Source organism: Bidens hawaiensis, unplaced genomic scaffold, assembly GCF_021521415.1.
Source record: "Bidens hawaiensis isolate Kalapana, Puna unplaced genomic scaffold, B.hawaiensis_p1.1 tig00002338_1, whole genome shotgun sequence".
NCBI lineage: Eukaryota > Viridiplantae > Streptophyta > Magnoliopsida > Asterales > Asteraceae > Bidens > Bidens hawaiensis.
Window position 1 is genome coordinate 2,487,160 of NW_027491126.1, and position 23,853 is coordinate 2,511,012.

Consider the following 23,853-nt stretch of genomic DNA (forward strand, 5'->3'; position numbering starts at 1 on the left):
CGATCAAGCCACCTTATGATACCAGTGACCACCCCTTGGTGGCGATTATACATGTGCCTAGGGATAGAGAGAGCGACTAGATGTATGACACCAGCGTGGGTATGCGCCAATTGATCGGAGAGTATCAAAGCCTGACTCGACTTATCATAGTCAAAAGTGCAACCAAGTCACACGCACCGTATTTCAAGGAAGAGACCAACGCTGACCTTCGTTTAGAAACATATCAAAAACTGAAAGAGTCTCTAAATAACATCTGTCTTGGTGCGCGGAATCTCTACTTGATCTCACACCAATATGAGGTATTGTGTTCAACCAATGTAGGTTCTGGTCTTCAGATGATGGAAAACATAAAGGCGGTTTTCGAAGACGTTTCCCTGCGCGTGCCTGGAATGCCAACAGGGTGTCGTTGGAGACTCAGATTCAATGACATCCCTGACGTGTATTAAGCCGACTGCCTGTTGCAGGCTGCTACAAAATCAGGTCTCCCTGTCCAGATGGATTTAAAATATCTTTTGAACAGTGATGATGTTGAACTCACTATATGTCACACATCGCCAAAGCGGAATCGCGGGCGCACGACGTTCATGAATAATCACAGCTATTGATAACGTGGTGATACTGCATGCGATGCAATGCTTGTATATGCCCACGAATTTCTTCCTGATTTTAATAACCTGAAAAACATACTTAAAAGTCAACAGAATGTTGGTGAGTTCACATGTTTTAAATGCATGATTAAACCCGTAGCTTAGAAAATGTTTCGTTTCAATGTTTAAAATGCATAAGATAAGTAATGAGTTCGAAAATATATGCATTAATGGTTAAAACGCTTATCAAAACCTTATGTTTTCATGATCTAAAACGTACTTTAGACTTGTTCATGTTTTCATAAATAAAATATAGTTTAAAACTTATTTATGTCTTCATGATTAAAATGTACATTAAAAACCTATATATGAAGTTGAAAACTTTGCTTATTATGAATGCGTTTTCCAGATGAAAACATTGTCAAAAAGTTTACATTTATGTATTTAAAAGCCCTTTAGATATATAAGTGAATGTATGCAATGCAATACGATATAAACAATAACCTAAACAAGATTGATAATCCTCCGTAGACTAGCTAAGAATACGAATTAATATATGACAATGAGCCTATAATCAAACCCAAATCCATATGTATGCCCGATAACCATGAAATCACGGTGTGAATTATAGAATATATGCTCCCATTAACACGTCAGTTAGAGCGACTAACCGTGAGCGGGGGATCAATCCTGATAGTACTACCCACATATTCCTCGGCTAAACCCATAGGTAATGATTATAGAATATATTGATCCGAAGATCTTAAGGGCCTCGTGTAACTCATGCTCACATAAAGATTCTATGTTTTGCTCACTAATTATCGTATTAAATAAGTTTTTGTAAAGTTGTCAAATAAGTTTATGCAATGTTATGAAATAAATAAGTTTATGTAAAGTTATCAAATAATTTTTATGCAATGTTGCGAAAATAAGTTAACGCAAAGTTATCAAATAAGTTAATGCAAAGTTACTAAATAAGTTTATGAAAAGTTATCAACTAAGTTTAGTATGTCCCCCCCTAGTTTGTAAAACATTAAAAGAGAAAAATGGCCATGAAACTCACCTTTGCGTCAATGAGTGATATGTAAGAACTCTTGTTTGTATTCGTCCTACGTGTGTCCTAAGACAAGTATGTCTAACTTAAGGTCGGTTCGACATATTAAATAAGCATATCTGTTTATGTTATGTGTTCACCCAACACTTACACTATGTGGTGACTCGACTCATTGGTGATACATTTATGTTTAGGCCATGTTTGGGATTCCTTATTTACACTTCCTTTTAACTTATTTAAGGAGTTTTTGATAAGTTACAATATCCTAACTTATCAAAACTCCTTTTTTCTTCTTTAAAAACTTAAAAAATTAACATTATTCAAACACTCTTTTAACTTACAAAAGTCAATAAGTTATAAGGAGATAAAAATAAGGAATCCCAAACACCCCCTTAATTTAGATCGTTTTATAAATATATAATTCAAACTATAAATTTATCTTTATAAATTAGGTAATAGTAAAAAAAAGAAATATATATGACATTATATATTTATTATAGGAAAAGTATTAGGTTAAAGATACATTTAAAAGTATATATTTTAATAAGGAAACCTCATATCTAGTAAAATAAATAATGTTTTAACATATTATTTTTAAATACGTTTTTACGTGTGATCGGTTCGTTAAGCATGTTTATTAGTTCCTTTAACATTATGATTTCTTGTTTTGAGAAATTGGGTGAACCTACTCTAACATAACCTCTTAACTAAAATCATAAGAACAAGAGAGTGATGGCTTACTATAGATGAAATACTCTTATGGTAGGACTAAATTGAAAAGATCTTGAGCACTAGCACTTGAATCCAACTCCTAGAACTTCAACAACTCTCCTTAGATTTGATTATGCCGTGGAGCTTGTTTAGAAAATGGTTATGATTTGTAGGAAGAAAAGAATGATGTAGGTGTGTGTTGGATGTTAATCGGACCAGGGGGTGTTTGGTAGTTCTGCCGAACAAATAAGGGAATCAGAGAGATGTAAGTTATTTGTTTTTGTTTAGTGCCATGAAGTGTTAGCGTGGGATTTTGCTCAACCAAGTCCTCCTATAAATACTAATATTTTATAATACTAATAATAAACTACATATGTTAGTATGGTGTATGTGTGCGTCGTGAGTTAGGAAGGAGGGGGGAGGAAAAGCATAGGAATGGTTTGGGTGGCATTTGAATAAGCTTTCATCTATTAAGTTTGTCTTGAATCCACTTTGGTGATACAACTATACAGAGATATGGTCTTTTTGCCTTTAAGAGAGTGGTATCCAACTTTCCTACTTTATTCACCACTAGGTTAGGTACCCGTGTAAAACACGGGTTAAAATAAATAAATTTATTTTATTATTTTCAACATATATAAAGATATAATATATGGTATAATTAATACCCAATACACAATATGGAAACAAAAGGTTGAAATTCGTAAATCTCTAAATATTTCTTTTTATACAATATTTATAAATTTATTTGTAACTTTATCCACCATATTAAAATTAGTAGTTTCACTTTGCTTTTGGTTTCAACACTAAATAATGAAACACATAAATGACCATGTGTTAAAACAGGTTGTCTAAAAAATAAACAAACTATCTAAAGCGATTGGTCATAGCTTTTATTAGTCTTCATTGCAAACGTAAAGTGAAAAGTTTCTTCTTTGAATTTTGAAATTAATTATTTTATCTATTAACGTGAAAATTCGTTACTTATAAGTGCTTAATATTAGTAACTAATACAATATATTTATATAAAACAAAATAATATATTGGTATTAATTTTTTAAACCAGGAAATCATTATTAAAAAGAAAAAAGAATAAAATATAAAACTATTAATAAGAAAAATAAATATATGTTTAAGAGAGAGAGAAAGAGGAGAGATATTTTGTATGGATCACTAATGTGTAATGACATATGACGTTAAGAAACCCGTGTTGAATACTGGTAGAATAAATAAATAATAATATAATGTGAAATACAAAAAAACCTGTTCAAAAGATATAAAGATATAAAATATGGTATACTAAATTATACATTACACAATATGAAAATAAAAAGTTGTTGAAATTTTGTAAATTGCTAAATATTTTTTTGTATACTATATTTGTAATTTTAACCTTCATATCAAAAATAATAGTTTCACTTTGTTTTTGCTTTAAACTTTAGAAAATGAAACAAATAACTTACCATGTATTAAAATAGTTTGTCTAAAAAAACAAATCAACCATCTATATTGGTTGGTCATAGGTTTTATTAATCTTCATTACAAAACAAATATAAAGTGAAAATTTCTTTTTTTGAAATTAAATATTTTATCTAAATTAACGTGAAAAATCGTTACTTATAAAAGCTTAATATAAATGACTAGTATAATATATTTATATAAAACAAAATAATATATTTATGTTGGTATTATTGTTTAAAATTTAAAAGTAATAATTAAAAAGAGAAAATAATAGGTTAAATTGAAAAAAGTTAAATACAAAATTATTAATAAGAAAGAGGAATGTAATTAATATGAGAGAGAGGTGGGAAAATTTTGTAAACATGCATCTTATGTGATGTTATGTGACATTAAAAAAACCTTTATTTATAATATAGTATAGATTTGGTGTAAATGTGGATGTGTGTTGTTTTGTGTCATGTGAAATGGTGAAAGGGTCTTCACGGTGGGATTTACATGGTGTGATTTAGGACTTGAGATGGTATCCAAAGTTCTTTCAATTCTTTATTAAAGCTTCTTCTTGATATAATTTAAATGAGCTGTCTTTTTTATCAATGAAAGTTATTGTCTTTTGCTTTATTTATTATTAAAAGAGATTTTGAAAATTTAAAGCTTGTATATGCACACATGCATGCCATAGGTTTTAGCATGGATCACATGAAATATTTTTTTTAACGACCAACTAAGTAATGTCAGGTACTTCGTACGCGGCCCCAATTGGCTAAAGGTAGCCCGAGCCGGCCACTAGTCCGGATGGACGGAGCCCATAGCGGTCCAACTATTGAGGGATTCACCGGATAAAACCTGATCCCCACGTCCGCCAAACGGCACGACAGCGAGGATCCGCTAAAACCGGGTGAGATCAGGACTCGAACCCTGGCAAGCCAGGGTCATCCCTCATATCTCCCATATAAATTGGTGATAGTGAGGTTTAAACCTCCTATCTCTTACTAGTAAAGTGAGTGTTCTACAATTGAGCCACATGGCAAGCCATATAAATTGGTCTACCATTGAGCCGCATCACACGAAAGATAACCCATTTTTGTATGAAGATGAGTTGAAGGTAATTTTAAATTATTATTAGGTATTTTTATTACAGTTCCTTTAGATTATAATCTAGCAAAATTTTATCATGTTTACTGGCAGGGTGTTAAACCTAAAAGTTAAATTTACCCTCTTAGTCATACTATGTGTTCGTTTAGGTGAGTTTGTTTAGCGTAATATAAAGTATTGTTACGCTTCGGACATGGTTCAGAGTCGTTATTTATAACATATATGAATAAATAAATAAATTAAAATACATTATATAGAATAATTATTTTATTATAGTATCATCAATATCAATTAAGAACCCACAAAGGTACACATAAGTTTCTAATTAACAACAAAAAAAACAGGTAAAACTGAGGCAAAATCATTTTGAAAGACACCCATCAATTGTATCATGATCAATTACAAAACCCATAAATTAAAAAAAATAACCTGAAAAAAAAAGATTTTGAAAAAAAGGTAAAGTTAAAATATAAAGGTAGACAAAAATGAGAAGTGTGAGAAGAATTTATGACCACACAATAAACCCATACAAATAAATTCAAAAAAATCACAACTCAAAATATAAATAAAAACAAAATTGTTGAGCCGCGCTGGATTTGAACCAGCGTAGACATATTGTCAACGAATTTACAATCCGTCCCCATTAACCACACGGGCATCGACCCAACGCCTAATTCATTTTAGACGTTCCATAATCAACTTCCTTTCGTCTCCGAGGCAGATTTTACAAATACATATCACTTGATATAAAATACAAAGCCCCACTGAGTAGACTATTAGAAGGACTTGACAAAGATGGATCACTTGATAGAAAATCCCACTCCTTATAGTCTTGAGTATTGGTATACCCCTAGAGGAACTTGAACCCTCGTTTTCTCCGTGAAAGAGAGAGGTCGTAAAAATTAAAAAACTAAAATGTTTTCGCCATCATTCTCGTACAAAAAAAATAATAAAAAAAAATTCAAAAAAATTTGATGAAAAGACATAATGCCGAGATCAAAGACACAATGACAAAAATGAACAAAATACACAATTATAACTAAAAACAGACACAATAGATCGTAAAATATAACACAATGCCAAACAAAATATAGCACAATGCTGAGTAATATAATACAAAAAAAGACACAATGTCAAGGAAAAAGACACAATCAATGACAAAAATAAACACAAAACACAATGATAAACAAAAATACCATTGTGGTTTTTGTTATGAGAACGAGAAAAACTGTGGAAACATTTTTCTGTTTTTACTTTTTTCGTTTTTTTATTAAATTTTGAGTTATGATTTTTTATTTATTTTTTTGAAGGGTTTTTTTGTGTGGCTACAAATCATTCTTATCCTCCTCATTTTTGTTTTCCTTTATAGAATAACTTGAGCCTAATATATAGGGTATGTTTGGTTGAAAGAAATGGAATGAAGGGGGAATGGAATGGGGGAAGGAATGAAATGGACAAATGAATGAAATGGATCATTACTATTCCTTTGTCTTGTTTGGTTAACATATAGGAATTAAATGAATAATTGCTTTATGATGTTTGGTATCCAAAAAAAATTTATGAATGAAATAGAAATAATAAAAATATGTCTATCCCAAGATATAAAGTTTTTTTACAAAAAAAAAAAAAAAAAATTGAAATGCGACGGTGGTGGTAGCTCTGGAGATGAAAATGCTGGCGGCGGTGGTGATGGTGGCAGTCAGGCTGCGGGGGCGGTGGTGGTGGTGGTCAAGCGGTGGTAGCATTAGTAGTGATGGCGGTGGTATGGTGGCGATAACGGTGGTGGTGGACTTGCAACGATAGTGGTGGTGGCAGTGGTGGTCAAGCGATGGTAGCATTAGTAGTGATGGCGGTGGTAGGGTGGCGGTGACGGTGGTGGTGGACTTGCAACGATAGTGGTGGTAGCGATATGGTCGGGTGGCGACGGTGACAATGGTTGTCATGGTTATGGCGACGTTGGTGGCCGTGGTAGCTTTGGTGGTAAGGTGGTGGTGTTGGAGGTGGTTATGGCGACTGTGGCGGTCAGGTGGTTGTGGCGGCGACGGTGGTGGCGGCGGAGGTGGTGGTGGTGACGGTGGCGATGTCAGTCAGTTGATGGTGGTGGCTATGGTAGTGGTGGTGGTGGTGGCGGTGGCGGTGGTTGCTGTTAGGTGATGGTGTTGTTGAGAAAGTAGGACCTGATGGTGTTGTTGAGAAAGTAAGTTGAAGGAGGAATGGAATGAAAAAAAAGAAGGGGGGTGGGCAGGAATAGTTTTGATGGAATGGGATTCCATGTGTAATGGACGATTGCATTCCATTGAGCAACCAAACACCTCTTATTTCATTCCTACGTAATGAATTATTCCATTCCGCCTGTCATTCCTGCATAACAAACGCTACCATTGGGTTTTCTAATTGCATCTCACTCTATATTCTATTATTACAGGTTTTATGGGGTGCACGACTTGATTCGGATTTTGAGTTAAAACTTAATGAAAACAGAATTTTTTGGCTTTTGAGTTTTCGTATGCCATTGTTTCAGGCTTTTCTTCTTTTGGTTTTGGTTTGAATTCAGTTTTTTCTTTTTTTAAATTTGTGTTTGCAATTTTTAGGCCCAAAAAAATGTGGCAATATAACAAATGTTGGCAAATTTATTTTTGTTTATTAATTCATTATTATACATGTGAAGTAAAATATTAAGGTTTGAGTTCTTATTAAAGTCTTACAAATTACTTGTGAAAAGATCCAATACACTAATCCTTAACGTACATTAACATACGCGAATCCCGTTTTTCACGAATTGATCAATGAAATCACATCCCAACATCTCAGAATCGTCAATACATCCAATTAATCATTGGTTAACCGAAAAAAAACAGTTTTGGATCGTTAATCGATCATTTTTTTACTTTTTTCATGAAGACCGTTTTTTAGCGTTTTCTGAGCGTTTTAGGTTTTTGGCTGAGCGTTTAAGTTTTTGTGAGCGTTTTAGGTTTTTGCCTTTGTTTTTTGACTTTGAGCGTCTCGCGTACCTCTCGTACGTTAAAGCATTAGCATACAGTATCTCTACCCCAAATTACTTAAAATTCAAACTAGAAAATGAAAACTTATAAATTATGTTCGGGTTTTCAGCTTTAATTACACGCAAAAACAAAAACCGAACCAAAAGTTCTATTTAAAAAAAAAAACACATACTAAAATATTGGATTTAATAATCTTATTGAATGATATTGACCGATAATAAATCTTATTTATTTTATCACCAATGACGGTTCCAAATTTTAAAATGTTGGCCCCCATTAGTCCCTCGTTAAAAAAAACTTAACGACGTTATACTTTTTTTCAGAATTTCAAACTAGTATTTTAAGGCTTTTAATCGGAAGGATGATACGAGTCGATTGATGTAAAACTTAGTTCGTAACGGTGATGACCAACTTTTTTAAAGTCGGGAATAAAAACCTAAAAATTAGTTTGAAATTCGGGAAAAAATATAAATTTGTTAAGTCCTTTTTAACAGGAGGCCACTGAGAGCCGACTTTTTTAAATTCAAAACCGACAATAACGATAAAATAAATATTGATTATTATCGGCTGATGCTAATACGAATAAACTTTTATGTATTGTTTGGGCATTTTAAAAAACATACTCGTGATAATGTTTTAAGAGTGTTTGTTAGGCTGAGGGGTGTGGGGCGCTAACCTGGGCGCGTGAGCCCCTCCGCTCGCGCCCCCAGGCGCTAACCCCACACCACCGGGGCGCGAGAGGGGCGCGAGCACGAGAACCAAGGCAGGCGCAAGCCTGCTAGCGGGAGGAATTGAGCCGTTGAGGTTTGGGAGAATGTGAAAGAGCCGTTGAGGTTTGACTCTGCCTGAGTTAGCTCTAGAATGGGTAATTAACTGCAAAAAAGTTTAATTGTTAATAAAGCTCTAATTAATTGAACGTTATAGGGGATACGAAGGTTGAAGATGTGTCCATTGTTGTGTCTGGTTCTGAAAATATTTTAGAGAGAGAAAATGGTTTTAGAGTTGGAAGAGTTACAGTGCCAAGTTTATGATTTAACATAGAGTTAAATATATGGATGGGTAAGATTCTTTTATCTTTTTTCTTTAAAAGCTGATTCACCTATTTTATAAAAAAATAAAAAAAAAATCCGCTGGAGCCCCTGCTCGCGCCCCTCTACACCAGGGCCAGGGGCTCCAACGGGGGCTCCAACACCCACCTTATCCACTTTAATTTTTTTTTAGATATTAATGTGTTTTTTTAATTAATGTGTGTTTTTTTAAATAATTTATGAGTTTTTTTAATAATACGTTTTTTTAATACATTTATAAAAAAATAAAAAAAAAACCGCTCGCGCCCCCTCTCGCGCCCCCCACACCCCTCAGCCTTAGGTATACACGATCACCTCCAACTCCAACCCTGTCTCTCTCTCACCGTACGAGACCCTTCTAAACTAAACACCAAACAGCCTTCAATTCCCGTCAAGACTGAAACACAATGGCAATAACATCTTATTATCACGCCACTAACTTCATGTCTTCTTCATCTTCATCTTCATCTTCATCTTCATCTTATGTTTCACCGAACCGGTTAGCATCCGTACCACGAACCGGGTTTATTTCTTATCCAACTCCTTTCACTTCTGGTCTTCTTTTCCTTTCATCCAAACATAAACAATCAAGAAAGTTGTTTACAGGTATGTTATTCATGTCTGTCTGTCTGTCTGTCTGTCTTGTCAAGTTTATTATTATTAACCAAATTGGGGCTATTTTTATTAATTTTATTGGTAATGTTTCATAGTTTTAATTGTTTTGGATTTGTTTTACTTTTTAAGATGAGTTTATTCATTATTTATTACTGTCAGTTCATTTTGCCCTAAGTTGTACAAACTAGCTAGGAGCAGTGTTGTAGTAGTCGGGCGGTGGGGTGGGGACTAGCGATTGATCGGGATTAATAAGTATTAATTGGGATTAACCGGATTGGACTTTAATGTATAGTTTTCAGTTATATATATATATATAATATAAACACATTTTTGTATGTAGTTTTCAGTTGTATATATACACATACACATTTTGAGTGAGCGGAAATTGGCTGGAATCTCGCTGGAAACAGCCGATTTTGGTCGGAATCTCGCCAGAAAACACTGACTAAATCTGATTAATTCTAATTTTGGCCGGATTTGACCATTGACTGATTAATTGGTCGATTGACCCAAAATTAATAAGTGGGGCAGGGACTAGCGATTAATTGGGGATTAATCAGCATGTAGTCGGGATTTTTACAACCATGGTTGTTGCCAATTGAAATTTTGTATTTGATTTTTCATAATTACATATATACAAATTTTTTATAATTTTTTTACTTATTAATCGGATTTTATTAATAAGTATATTATTTTAAATACTGATTTTGACCAAATTTGGACGATTTGGACCGGCTTTGACTGACTACCGATTTTAGGTGAAATCAAATAGGTGACTTACTAATTAGCGATTATTCGGTGACTAATCGCGATTTGTACAACACTGACTAGGTGGTTTTTGGCATTGTGATTCGAAATTGATTTTAATTCTGTTTATAGTATTATTTATGGCTTAAACATTCTGTTTAGAATTAGCTACAACAATTTAATATGATTACAGCTTCAATCAGACAATCAGAATTTGGCAAATATAATTAATATGATGCTAAAAACTTTACTGCAGTGAGATCAGCTGTAGCTCCAGTTGAAACCACAGCAGAGTTTGATGAAATGGTTTCCGGGACCAACAGAAAGTACTACATGCTTGGTGGGAAAGGCGGCGTTGGTAAAACGAGCTGCGCTGCTTCGCTAGCTGTGAAGTTTGCAAATAACGGTCATCCTACTCTTGTAGTTTCAACCGATCCTGCACATTCTTTAAGTGACTCTTTTGCTCAGGTAATATATAATGTAGCGTATACATAATGTGTTAGTTATGCTTAGTAAAACAATATTATTATTACAAATTTACAATAACAATATTTTTTAAGTTGCATTTTTGTGTCCATCTTTGTTTTTAGGATTTGACTGGCGGGACTCTTGTACCTGTTGAAGGACCTCTTTCTCCTCTTTTTGCTTTGGAGGTTCGTGTGATAAATCATTTATTTATGTTTTTATTTATAAATATTTAATGAATGTATGTTTGAATAATATGTGTGAATGTATGTTTAAATAATATATGTGAACTCGCGGCAGATTAATCCTGAGAAAGCAAGAGAAGAGTTTCGTGATGTCAGCAAGAAGAATGGCGGGACCGGAGTTAAAGATTTCATGGATGGCATGGGTCTTGGAATGCTTGCGGATCAAGTAAAACACCTCATCATATATCTTTAATCATCTGTTTTATTTTGCTATTTTTTTCTAGCTTATATAGTTTTGTAAAGTATTTGACTACTTGTGATATTGTCTGATAATTGATCGATAAAAGTTAGGAGAGCTGAAGCTAGGGGAGCTATTGGACACGCCTCCTCCTGGTTTAGACGAAGCTATTGCAATTTCTAAGGTACTGATCGATATTAACATTTGTCTAATTTAATCTTTTATGAAAAGTCTTGGTGATCACATAAATCTTTTGACAGGTTATACAATTTCTTGAATCGCAAGAATATAACATGTTTACGCGTATAGTTTTTGACACTGCACCAACGGTAAGCAAAACAGTTGTTCGTTTTTTCGAAAACATTACGTTTGTGTTGAAAAGGTAGTTTTTTTAACATAATATGATGTGCAAACAGGGTCATACCCTGCGGCTTTTGTCATTACCCGATTTCTTGGATAAATCAATTGGGAAGATACTGAAGGTATACTAGATATTTTTATATTTCAATAATCCGTATGACGCGGTGTACGAGTATATATAGATAAGATAACCTAACCATAACGGGCTGACCATAATGTGCTTAACCCTGATATATGAATATTCAATGCTCACTTTTGTTTATAACATCTGTTTTTTTTTTAATATTTTTTTTTTCTCATAAACAAATTTGCATCCTGCAGCTTAGGCAGAAAATATCATCGGCTACTTCAGCCATAAAAAATGTATTTGGGCAAGAAGAAACCCGTCAAGATGCTGTAAGCATTAAATTGTTAATGAATTTTTGATTGCAAGTATATTTAATTAGAGTGATGACTGGTAGTTTTTTTTATTTATATTTCATGATCATGTAGTCTGATAAACTGGAGAAACTAAGGGAGAGAATGATTAAAGTACGCGAGCTTTTTCGTGACACAGATTCAACAGAATTTGTTATAGTCACAATTCCTACGGTAATACACTTTACACACATCTAGAACTGTGAACGGTTCAAACCAAGATTTTAGTTAACTTAAAACATAGTTTTTTATGCTGTTGAAAAACAATATTGACTTAAATTTTCTTTGTCACTTACATTCTGATTATCTAAGGTAATGGCGATCAGTGAATCATCGAGGCTGCGTGCTTCACTTACTAAGGAAAATGTTCCTGTCAAAAGGCTTATTGTTAATCAAATTCTTCCTCCATCTGCTTCTGACTGCAAGTTTTGTGCTATGAAAAGGAAGGTAAATATAGAAAATAAATTTTATATTATTATATTTACATAGTTAGTTTATCAAATTCTAATACGAGACAATTTAAGAAATTCTAGAAAATGGTCTTGTAAACTTTACAATAGAAATAATAGTTCCATTATTTTATAATAATTACACGAGTTTGTAAATATGTTTATACAAAATAAAATGAAACTGTTCTATTAATGGAGGTTTAACCGATTCAGTTGGTCTAATTACACATTGTAAATATTTCAGGACCAGACACGTGCGATTGATATGATCCAGAATGATCCAGAGCTGTGTAGTTTGCTTCTGGTGCAGGCGCCACTTGTTGATGTAGAAATCAGAGGCGTCCCGGCTCTTCAATTCTTAGGGGACAAGATTTGGAAATGAAAATATATGAAATCTCAACAACATATGATAATGTAAGACCGGTATTTAACAACAAAGAACAGATTGAATATCTAGTCACACAGTTTTGGTTACAATGTGAGACACATGATACAAGGAGTAGCCAAGTTAAGCAGCAATGGTGTCCAAGTTTTAGATGTTTTTTTTTTAAATGAAAAATACATATATAACAATTATTATTATTATTATTATTATTATTATTATTATATGAAATTATGAACACTGTTACATTTATTTAAATACTAGGTTTGTTAGCCTAGTCATGCTTGGGCCCACGCTCGTTATTGAATAAGCTCAGACTTAGGTTTAACCTTAGTTTAATTCGAGTTGATCGCAAGTAGTTTTTGGGCAGCAAGCTGCGACTCGTCTTACACGAATCCATCATTGATTCAATTCCACCACCATCCTCAAGAAACTGCTCAGACTAAGACAAGAACACCCACAAAGTTGTCATTGTGGCTCACCAACACCACTACCGACTTATCTATGTTCATATAAAGTCCATAGAGGAATAAGTTGGAGCAAACCTAAAGCCAGTAAAAGCCAAAACTCAAGTTGATTCGATACCTTTCGGTTGCGGTTGGGATGGGTCTCATGAGAGAGGAGGGAGAATAAATAGAAATCTATATATATATAAATGTAACAAAGTTGACGGAGTAAGTAAATATGATCAAAATAACATCATGTTACTGGTTTTCACATTTATTTCGATGGCATGTGCAATGTACGTAACATAAATTTAGCTTTTGAACTTACATAATCGAAATAATTTCGTATAAAACATATTAATAGCTCACATAATTTATTCTATGTTACGAGTTTCTTATATACTAGCATCATAATAATGACACTCCTAACTTTACTGTCGTTTTAAGGGCAATTTCACTCTACTAAACTAATCTGCACCTAATTTACAGTTGTGTTACCTCAAAACAATTTATAAACGTTCTCATTAAGATATAAACTAGTCAAACGCTCTGTAAGAACTTGCGAAGTTACTTCCATTAGATTATAATTCCTATCGGTCAAATTGCTAGTATCGACTTACTAGCAGGTTCTACACTAATAAATCTAATAATGTAAGAGTGGGGTTGATGGGCCATGTCCAATGTACACGTGTACGTTGGAACAAAGTGTGAATGGCATTTTGGGCCCATTTTAATATCAGTATAAATAAATACACCAAAATATCATATCAAAAACTAGACAAACAGACGCTCAACACTCACCAATCACCGCACCCGGTTGCCAGTGAATAGTGATTGATTATTTTACACAAATGTTGTTTCTAGGTTTCTTTCTATTCCATAATATTATTCGTTATCAGATTGTATCAAATTCATCGTATATGTTTTCACCTTCACCAGATCCTCCTATTCAGCTCTGCCTTTACGCAGCAGCAGATTCAAATGCAAATCTTCATTTTCAGTTCATCCGAATTTTGTTAATACGAAGGTTAAATGCAGTGTTTAAATGTGACCGTTTTCGTATATGTATTCGTTTCAATACGTCTTGTTTTTATTCATTATGACAGGGATTATTGATTGCTACTGATCTTCAAAGAAACTGTGTGGTTAGGGTAAGACTAATTTGATCAACTATAGTTTTCTTTAATTTGTGCATTTATTATTACTGTTTATGTTGAATGTTGAATCTCGTGGAAAGTCTGGACTCCCCGTGATTGCTACTTTTACTCTTTTATATGACGACACTTCTCTCTCTCTCTCACGAGAGTGAATGTAGATATTTCCGTTTATTCAGCTTGTTTTGACTCACGAGAGCTTGAGCTCGGTTTGTTTTAAGCTCTTTTTAAAAAGCTAGAGCTCGGCTTACGGCTTGGTTATTATTTGTTAATTAAATATAATTCATGTCTCTTCAATAACTTTTTAATTATTTTCATATATTTATGAAAAACCATAATGAGCCTAAGCTCGCCCGCGGTCGTGTTGCAGTACCTCATACAAGCCAAAGCTCGGCTCAAGCTTGATTGTAGAGTGTGAAATTAATACATAGTGATAGAAGTCCAATAGTTCAAACTTATATATACATTAGGTTCTAATGGGGCTCGACGAGCCTAAACGATCTTCCCACACAAGGCTCGAGTTCAGGCTCGGCTCGTTTATTATTTATTAATTAAATATATTTGTTTTTAATTATTTTTATATATTTTGTGAAAAACCTTAACAAGCCTAAGCTCGGCTCGAGCTCGGCCGTACAGTGTGAAATCAATACATAGAAGTCCAAAATAGTTAAAACCTAGAAATATACTAAGCTCGATAAGACTTGACTAGCCTAAACGGTCTTCCCACACAAGGCTCGAGTTCGAGATCAATACCTAAACGAGCTTTATTTGAGGCTCGGGCTTAATAAGGCTCGGCTCGTTTTGAGCTTTTTATTGATCCGATCTCGAGTATCTCATGAGTGGCTCAGCTCGTTTGCACCCCTATTTGTAACCTTTGTTGGCTGCCTTACTTCTTCTATCTATATACAGCAGCTAACATAAGGTAACTTTATGCACAACAAAGCTTAACCAGGAACTTAGTTGTCTAGTAAAAACATGGCTATTATTAGCTATCATAATATGTGTTTCTATTGTAGTCTTTGATATTATAACTTAGTCACATGCGATTGATTATGTAGGCAACGCCTAGCCCTGCACCTAATGCAGACACGGAAGGTGCCAACGACGAGGAGAAATCTGATGTTTATAGTACAAACATGACCGAAGCAATGGGTGCTGGTAAGTTTAATGATCGTGTAATATGTGAACTCAATACGAAATGTCCTTTGGCCCAGTGGCATCTTTGGGCTCTGTAATCCTTAGATTCTAAGTTTCTTAAGAGGTATTTGTCTATCATTTTGTTGACTGTGTATCCTTAAATCTGTTGAACAAATATTTTGTGGGTCCACATCTTTGGCTCAGTATCTTCTATCTAATGCATTAATTTCAGTTGTGACTTATAGGCATGAACTTGGAATGAACTACAACTTCATTCGTCCAGACTTAATCGTTGGATCATGTCTACAGGTTATGTTTCTTTTCCCAATTTGGATAATTTCTTTTTCTTCCAAGAAACCTTAGTTTGAGTTCTTACTCGTACTTTATACACAGCAGACTCCTGCAGATGTTGACAAGCTTCGGAGCATTAAAGTGAAAACCATATTTTGCTTGCAACAAGACTCAGATCTCGAGTATCTCTAAGAAATTATGATACAAAACAGAGAAATTAAGTAGCATTCTGTCAGATTAGATTTGTAGGTTTGCTTGATGTTGCATGTGATAAGTTCTTGGCACATTTCTTGTTTTCTATTTAACCTTTTAACTAGATACTTTAGTGTGACATCGGTGCAATTCGTGAATATGCCAGCACATTCGATGATATTCAACACATACGTGCTGAAATAAGGTAAATGCATTCTTTGACTGCTTTATTTAAAGGTTAACGTGTGGTCTTGTATGATGAATTAAATGTATCTTACTTGATGTAAGTTTAACATAAAATATTATGAAACAGAGACTTTGATGGAACTGATTTGAGGCTGCGCCTTCCAGCGGTGGTTAGCAAATTGCACAAAGCTGTTAATCGAAATGGTGGAATAACTTACATACATTGCACTGCTGGACTTGGAAGAGCTCCTGCAACTGCTGTATGCTGAATCTAACCTTAAGCTCTAAAACCTTTTCTTTTGCCTACACATTTATTTGCTTTTGCCTGATCTGTAATAAAGGAACTATCGATGCGATTTCTACTTTTGACAGCTGGCATACATGTTCTGGGTTCAAGGTTATAAGCTAAACAATGCCCTCAGTCTACTTCTGGTATAACGTTTCTCCTTAATTGCATTCCTTCTCACTCAGTAAGAGATACATTCAACCTAGTACTTTACAAATGCTAAATCTTTATGGATACTGCTAGTAATTTATCACATTTTAATTTTTTTAAACTGGTTATAAACTTTGATGTAATCGTCAACACTCCACAAAATATCTCAGAACTCATGACAACTATTGGGAGCATTCCAAAATCCTTATTGTTAAAAACTTGTGTATATGGAAAATGTTAATCACCCTGTTCTTCTTTCTATGCAGAGAAACCGTAAATGTTTCCCGAATGTAGAAGCTATAAAAAGTGCTACTGCTGACATTGTGAGTGATACTTCTGACTCATATTCTCATAAGCGACAAAATCTAGCAACCTCTTAATTGTTGTTTGTTTTGAATGTTTATACTATTTTGTTTGCTTTGAATGTTTATACTTATCAAATTTTAGCTTCGGTCTTTATTTGTTCTTAAGACTGAAACCATTTATAAAGCTTACAGGCCTAAAAAAGAGATCAATTACATTGACATGGAATGGTGATAACTGTTCCACAGTGGAAGTATCTGGACTTGATGTCGGATGGGATCAGGTACTTTCTAAAGCCTCCACTTTCCAAGAATAAACAATGAAAACATAACAAAATTGCTGGTCCAAATTGTGTAAAAGAACTGTTGATTTTTTCGAGCTACAATCTTCAAAACTGAGATAAATATGTTAAATTCTAATCCGAGTTTCAGTTGATCTTAAATTTATTGGTTCATTGCACAGAGAATTCCGTTAACATATGACGAGAAGCATGGTTCATGGATTCTTCACAGAGATTTGCTGGTAATTATCTCCAGTGCTGAATATTTAATTATTTACTATCATCGATAAGAATGGATGCTAAGGAGTAAATGGGTCAATTTTGAAACTTTCAACTGTTTCACATAAAAAGTTTTCATAGCTGAATAGCCTTTGTATCCATTATCTATACATTTAAACCTATACAATGAGAAAAAAAAATGTTGTTTTGCAAGTCAGGGGCGTAATGGTAAATTAATGCTCTTAATTGTGACCTACATGTCCTATGATTTAACTTAATCAATGTAATGACTTTTCAACCAAACTATGTCCATGCTACTAATTTTAAAATTAATTATAATAACTTTTCATAACAGGAAGGGCGTTACGAGTACAAGTATATAGTTGATGGCGAATGGTTAACCAATACCTATGAACCTGTTACTCCCGCCAACAAGGATGGTCACATCAACAACTATATCCAGGTACGGTTCATTATCTTTAAGGTCAACTGAACTTGAACCCGCTTGACCTGTTACTCAAACCATCGGGCCAGCCCGTTTGCCATACTCCACGATAGTACTTTCACATTCATATATTTCTTGTGTTATGAACCAAAAACCTTTTTACCAGTACACTTTTCACACGGGTGCAGGTTGTGGATAAAGACCCTGAGAGCATAAGTGCTGTTTTATGGAAGCGATTGGCTGCTGATGATTTTGATCTAACGACCAATGAACGAGAGATTATAAAGCAGTTTCTAGATGAATATCCAGAAGATGAGTAAACCCAACTGCCAACTCTATTATCCACTTCTGAAATTTGTATATCTGTTAATGGTTGATGATATGTGGTTATATATGCGTGCGTGAGTGTCTATATAATATTGCAGTATTTGAGTTATGCGAATAAAGGTGGTTCTAAAAGTCCAAAGTATGATATGATAAATGATCAAAGCTATTGTTGCAAGTTGCCACAATGATGCAGTGATTGAGCTTTGGAAACCAGGTTCATGTAGTTGCAGGCTTGAATCTAACGAAAACATCGAAGGAAATCCATTAGAACACTTACATCGAATTAGGTTATGTAATCATAACTAAACAAAAAAAAATCTATTCAACAACCAGATACATCGAATTAACATATTTAAAACAAGAGAAAAACACATGTTGAGGCGGAGAAACGACGTGAATATGGTATAATAGCGGTACTCGTTTAGCTTATGATACGAAAAATAACATACTTCAAACGATGTTTAGGTGATCGGTAAAACACGGATGTTGCGGCAACAATCAGCGCGAATTCGATTGGTATCGAATAGGTTTATTACAATATTGGAAATAAACCCAGATGATAATTTTGACAAATTAACATATTTAAACCAAAAAAACAAATAAAATAATAATAAAAAAACCAAAAAAAAAATATTCAAAGAAAAAAGGTCTCCACAATCCACAAAACAAAAAAAAATATTATCAAAATCTTTTTAGAGATTGACCTCGAACTTGTACACCCTTTTGAGATATGACACGAATCTATACAACCTTTTGAATTTCTTAAGCTCTAACAAATTTATCAACAAACCAAAATGTCAAGTTATCACAATTAGATAAATGTCAAAATGATTTACAAAAATAAAATATAAAAAAAAATCTTCTATAACTTCTCAATTATACTAAGTAGTTATAATTATGAATTTATGATTTTTAGTTATACAAATATAATATTAATAATCTTACTACTCCAATAAAAGGTTACTATATTTTGTCACTTGTCATCCTCTCACCACTCCTCACTTTTTTGACTCATATTTACTAATTTAACTCATATTCACTAAAATGGTATTAATTCATATCAACCCGCCCAACTAATATTATCTGGATCCGTATATTTTTCAATCAATTTGTTTCCCCTTCCAAATTAAAAATTAAAAAACTCTAATAAAAGGCTACTATATTTTGGCACTTGTCATCCTCTCATCACTCCTCACTTTTTTAACCCATATTTATTTATTTAACTCATATTCACTAAAATGGTATTAATTCAGATTAACCCGCCCAACTAATATTATCTGGATCCGTATATTTTTCAGTCAATTTGTTTCTGTCACACCCTCAAAATCCACTAACGGAGTTTTACCGTCAGAGGGTGTGAACTGGCAGGATCGGAATCATCAGTTATAATCAAACCATAAAATAAAGTTTCAAAACCATGAAAACGTTTACGAGTAATTAAATGCGGAAGCGTAAAAACCTTTAATCAAAAGTTGCGTCACGCAAGACGACTTAAACCAAAGATAACCGTTAAAAATAAGTTTGCAGGACAAAAGCGTTTTCAATCAATGCATGTTCCTAAACCGCGCGCCCGCCTCGGCTACCTGAGAATAACATGCTAAAAGTGTCAACACAAGGTTGGTGAGTTCACAAGTTATATAGAAATAAATCGTTTAGCGTTTGCGTTCAGCGGTACAGCGTTTTGCGTTTCAGCGTTTTGCGTTACAACGTTTTGCGTTACAGCGTTTTGCGTTTCAGCGTTTTGCGTTACAGCGTTACCAGATAGTGTTATGTCAAATTATATATCGATAGGTAGCTAGTCTATACAACAAGTATTACTAAGTGTTCGACACCGAAGCTGACTCGTTTATTAAGTGCCTTGTCACCAGGTCCTCCAGACCATGGTACGTGTTAGCCAAAATTACACCCGCTCGACCTCCAGTCGAGTTTAGCGTTGGGTGGGGTTTGTCAAACTCAGTAGTACTACTTAACAGTGACTCGCTATTCTAAATATTAACCGGTTCGATGTGTAGGACTTCAAATGTTTCGTTTGCCACTTAGCCTTTACAAGTGATATATAATTTATAACAAAATTTTAAATGCGTTGTGGAGTATGTTATCTCCCCCAAGTGAAAAACGTTTGAAAACAGTTTAAAGAGGGGAAAGTGAAACTCACTGTTTGCGAAGAATTTCCCAAAATAAATCACCAAGATGCGCGTCACCGAAAAACTCTCTCTAACGTTCTAAAACAAAAAGAGATTTTTCTAAGTGTCGGAATATTATCGAGTCTCTAGACCCGGCACATAATACCTATGCACATAACATGTTTCGTGTTTCGTTTGTGAATCGTGGGTGACTTAAACAAGTGTTTTTGTGACACATTACATGTGTAAGCAATCATATACGTTTCATGTATTCATAACGTACGTTACTAGCAATTATTCCCCGTAAGGGCATTTTGGTCAACAAATAACAATTAATTAGCCATTATTCCCCATGAGGGCAATTTGGTCAATTCATGGCAATCAATTAGCAATTATTCCCCGCAAGGGTATTTTGGTCAAAACATAACAATTGTATAACAAGTATCATGTTTCATGCATTTTTACACAACTCAGCAGCTAGTTTCACCGAGACAGAAATCCTACTAGAAAGATTGTACTATTTCACCGATCATATCATCTCAATTAATTTACCAAAAATCATCACAGAAGCACATATGTCTTAGGTTTCCAGAACATATTTTATTACATTTTTATTCCTCATAGTTTTCTCACAATCATCAAATCATTACAGCAAACTCATAACAGTCAAATTCATGCGAAATCAGAATGTTATTTGCAATTCCCGTTAAACGAAAAATCCAATAAATGCAAGACCACTTGGGTTAGGTTCCTAACTCAATGAGTCAACTTCCAGAAGTGGAACCAACCCAATTGGTCTCGTAGTTCATGAGATATAACATTTACAACATAACCTAACAGCAGGTCTAACAGCTTAGCTTTGCACAACGTTTTTGTAAAATCATAAAAGTTAACCTTTACTTGTCCAAAAATTACAAATTTATACTCTATAGAAACTAGACTCAACCTATTTTACTGTAGTACCAATAATTTCAACCAATTTTCATATTTACACTTCGTTACAGTCACTTAAACATCAAATACACATTCTGTCCAGAAACTGTTTGCATCCAAACTCAACATATTAACAATCTATGAACTATCATGCATTCATATGACCCTCTAGACTCCATAAACACCATCCATGCACATCAATTACATATCACATACTTGATTAGGGTTTGTGTTTGAACTCAAATCAAAGACACAACAATCAACATGCAACAAGATTCAATCTAGTTATCAAATCATCATTCAATCAACCACAATCATATTAGCTATATACATACACAAAATCGGCAGCTTAGGGTTTGTGGTTAACCCAACAAACATCAAAATCAAGCAACAAGAATGTATAGAATGATCAATTATACCTTCCTAGCACCTAGTTCTTCAATCACAAGCTTGATTTCTTGGTTGAATGTGTGTGTATGGTGGACGGCAGCCAAGGGAGCAAGGGAGGGAGGGCCGATCGGAGCTTGGGGTTATGTTAATAAGTTAGGGTTAAGTGATTAAGGTTATATTATAGACATACAAGTTACACTCAAGTCCCTTCACTTTCAATTGTTGTTTTTCTAACTTAACTACCTTAGTTCTTGTTTCTTGTCTAGCATTACACACCATATAATCAAGTAACACATATGTTAACACATAATTATCACATAATTATTATGTTAACGTTTTTCGTTTAATCCTCAATCGTTTGCGTCAACTCGTTTGCGTTTCGGTGCAAATCCCGAAAGACTACACATGTAGTAAGTGTTAAGCGTCATTTAAACCCTAGTTTAAATGTAATGAAGTGTGCGTTATAGATTTAGTGATCTTAAGTTTGAATTGACGGAGTTGAGTTAACGGAGTTAACCTGAAATTGACGATTGTCACAGTTTCCCCTTCCAAATTAAAAAAACCCTACGCTGCAGGCCCTCAATCAAGCATCGTGACCCCTTCGTTGACAATCCACCATTACTTCGCTGCCTTCTCCGTTATCTAATTAAACCTACATGACTGTTCATCTCCACCGCTGCTATCGTTCATCTCCACCGTTGCTTCAGATCGTTCCATTGTCTCTTACTGTACAGTAAATTTACACAACCTGACTATAACTGTTGGTGCCTACCGTGAATCATGGGGTGGGATTAAAAGAAGAGAAAAAGGACATTTGAATTTGATTTGGTGGTGTTATCTAATTGTTTGATTGATGTTGATTGTTATCAAATATGTTTTTAATTAATATATTATCTTCACATATCCTTTTAAGTAATATATATATAGTGTCCGTTCTGATTCTTTTTGTCATCATGATATCATGTTTGTTAATAATAAAGTTATTTAGATTATAACTATAATCAGGACTTAGGATGTTGGTGAGTGGACTATCCATCTGTGGATTCACAGCAATGCCAATTCACTATCTGATGCTGATCAGCTTCGTGGAGTATCCATTCCCGATATTCATTCTGTTGGGTAACCTAACCACAACATTTTCTTATTTTTTAAGAGCTAGATTTACTTTTTTTTTTCCTTATGGTTTAACTACTTTAGTACCCAGCCTGATCAATAACCACTTGAATAACTCTGTTAGATTTTTCATTTAAGTAGAAGGGCATTTTTGTTAAATTTTATTATTTAAATGGATGTTTGGGTTAAATATACTTAACTTTTATTATTATGATACTCAAGTAGTTAAACCTCAGATTCATGATTCCTGTTATCAAACGTGCAGTTACTTTGAACTTCTCGATTGGGTCAACTGTCAACTTTCAACTCATGTTTGGATCGAAAAATTCGCGTTTGACGATAATTTATTTATGAAACTATATTCATCATTCACTCACAGACCAACCCGGCACGAGCCACTCGTTTTTACCAGTTTATTAGTTGTTGATGTGTTAAGCTTTCATATTTTTGTTTCAATAATAACTAACTTCTTTTGGTAAATTTTTAATTCCCACTTTGCATTATGCATCTACGTAAACATGATGATATTCATTTTATTTTTTATATTGTTTAGGAGATTTAGTAGTACAAGGTACATCAATATATAGATGTTCATCATTTTTGCAACTACACCATTTCCATGGAGATTACTTCAATGCGCATACATGATCTTCAAATGGTGGGTAAGGTACATGAACTTATGATTTCTAACCAATAAAAAAACTTATTTCTTACAAGCATTTAAAACTTCATGCCAATGCATCAAAATATAATGATTTGTTTACTATGACTTTCATGTATAGTTACATAACAACAATACTTTGTGCATACATGATCTTCAAATGATAGATAAGGTACATGAACGATCTATTTATAATGGATCATTCTCGACATGTATCCAAAAAGATGTTGTTTTAATAGCATAGGTAGATTTGTGTAATCTAAGTTATGTAATTTCTGTAATTTAAATGTAAATTGTTACTGTATAAAATATATGATCATTTTGTTAACTATATTTCATGTAATGATTAAAGTACAAAATTTTCATCAATTACCCGTGTAATACA

General features: G+C 33.8%; 1 protein-coding gene and 1 pseudogene across 2 annotated transcripts; both read left to right on the top strand.

The window, feature by feature from the left end:
• Positions 1 to 8,504: 8,504 nt before the first annotated feature.
• LOC143618779 (ATPase GET3B-like) lies at positions 8,505 to 13,003 on the top strand. Its single transcript, XM_077090877.1, has 12 exons — positions 8,505 to 8,560; positions 9,276 to 9,580; positions 10,593 to 10,804; positions 10,927 to 10,989; positions 11,102 to 11,212; positions 11,334 to 11,408; positions 11,485 to 11,553; positions 11,641 to 11,706; positions 11,906 to 11,980; positions 12,077 to 12,175; positions 12,314 to 12,448; positions 12,695 to 13,003. Exons 2-12 carry the CDS (start codon positions 9,382 to 9,384, stop codon positions 12,830 to 12,832), a joined length of 1,242 nt encoding a protein of 413 aa, XP_076946992.1. The 5' UTR covers positions 8,505 to 8,560; positions 9,276 to 9,381; the 3' UTR covers positions 12,833 to 13,003.
• A 557-nt stretch (positions 13,004 to 13,560) lies between these two features.
• LOC143618702 (phosphoglucan phosphatase DSP4, amyloplastic-like) lies at positions 13,561 to 18,365 on the top strand (annotated as a pseudogene). The gene is made up of 14 exons (XR_013151066.1): positions 13,561 to 13,574; positions 14,218 to 14,305; positions 14,385 to 14,429; positions 15,491 to 15,590; positions 15,802 to 15,878; positions 15,966 to 16,091; positions 16,187 to 16,257; positions 16,366 to 16,498; positions 16,611 to 16,670; positions 16,941 to 16,997; positions 17,165 to 17,260; positions 17,440 to 17,499; positions 17,832 to 17,939; positions 18,110 to 18,365. The product of XR_013151066.1 is annotated as a phosphoglucan phosphatase DSP4, amyloplastic-like (transcript).
• Positions 18,366 to 23,853: the final 5,488 nt, after the last annotated feature.

Bases quoted from the DNA above. Each gene is read 5' to 3' on its own strand.
- LOC143618779 (XM_077090877.1), top strand. From the start codon at position 9,382: ATGGCAATAACATCTTATTATCACGCCACTAACTTCATGTCTTCTTCA. The intron at 10,805-10,926 runs GTAATATATAAT...CTTTGTTTTTAG, and splicing joins TAAGTGACTCTTTTGCTCAG to GATTTGACTGGCGGGACTCT. The intron at 11,707-11,905 runs GTATACTAGATA...TGCATCCTGCAG, and splicing joins CAATTGGGAAGATACTGAAG to CTTAGGCAGAAAATATCATC.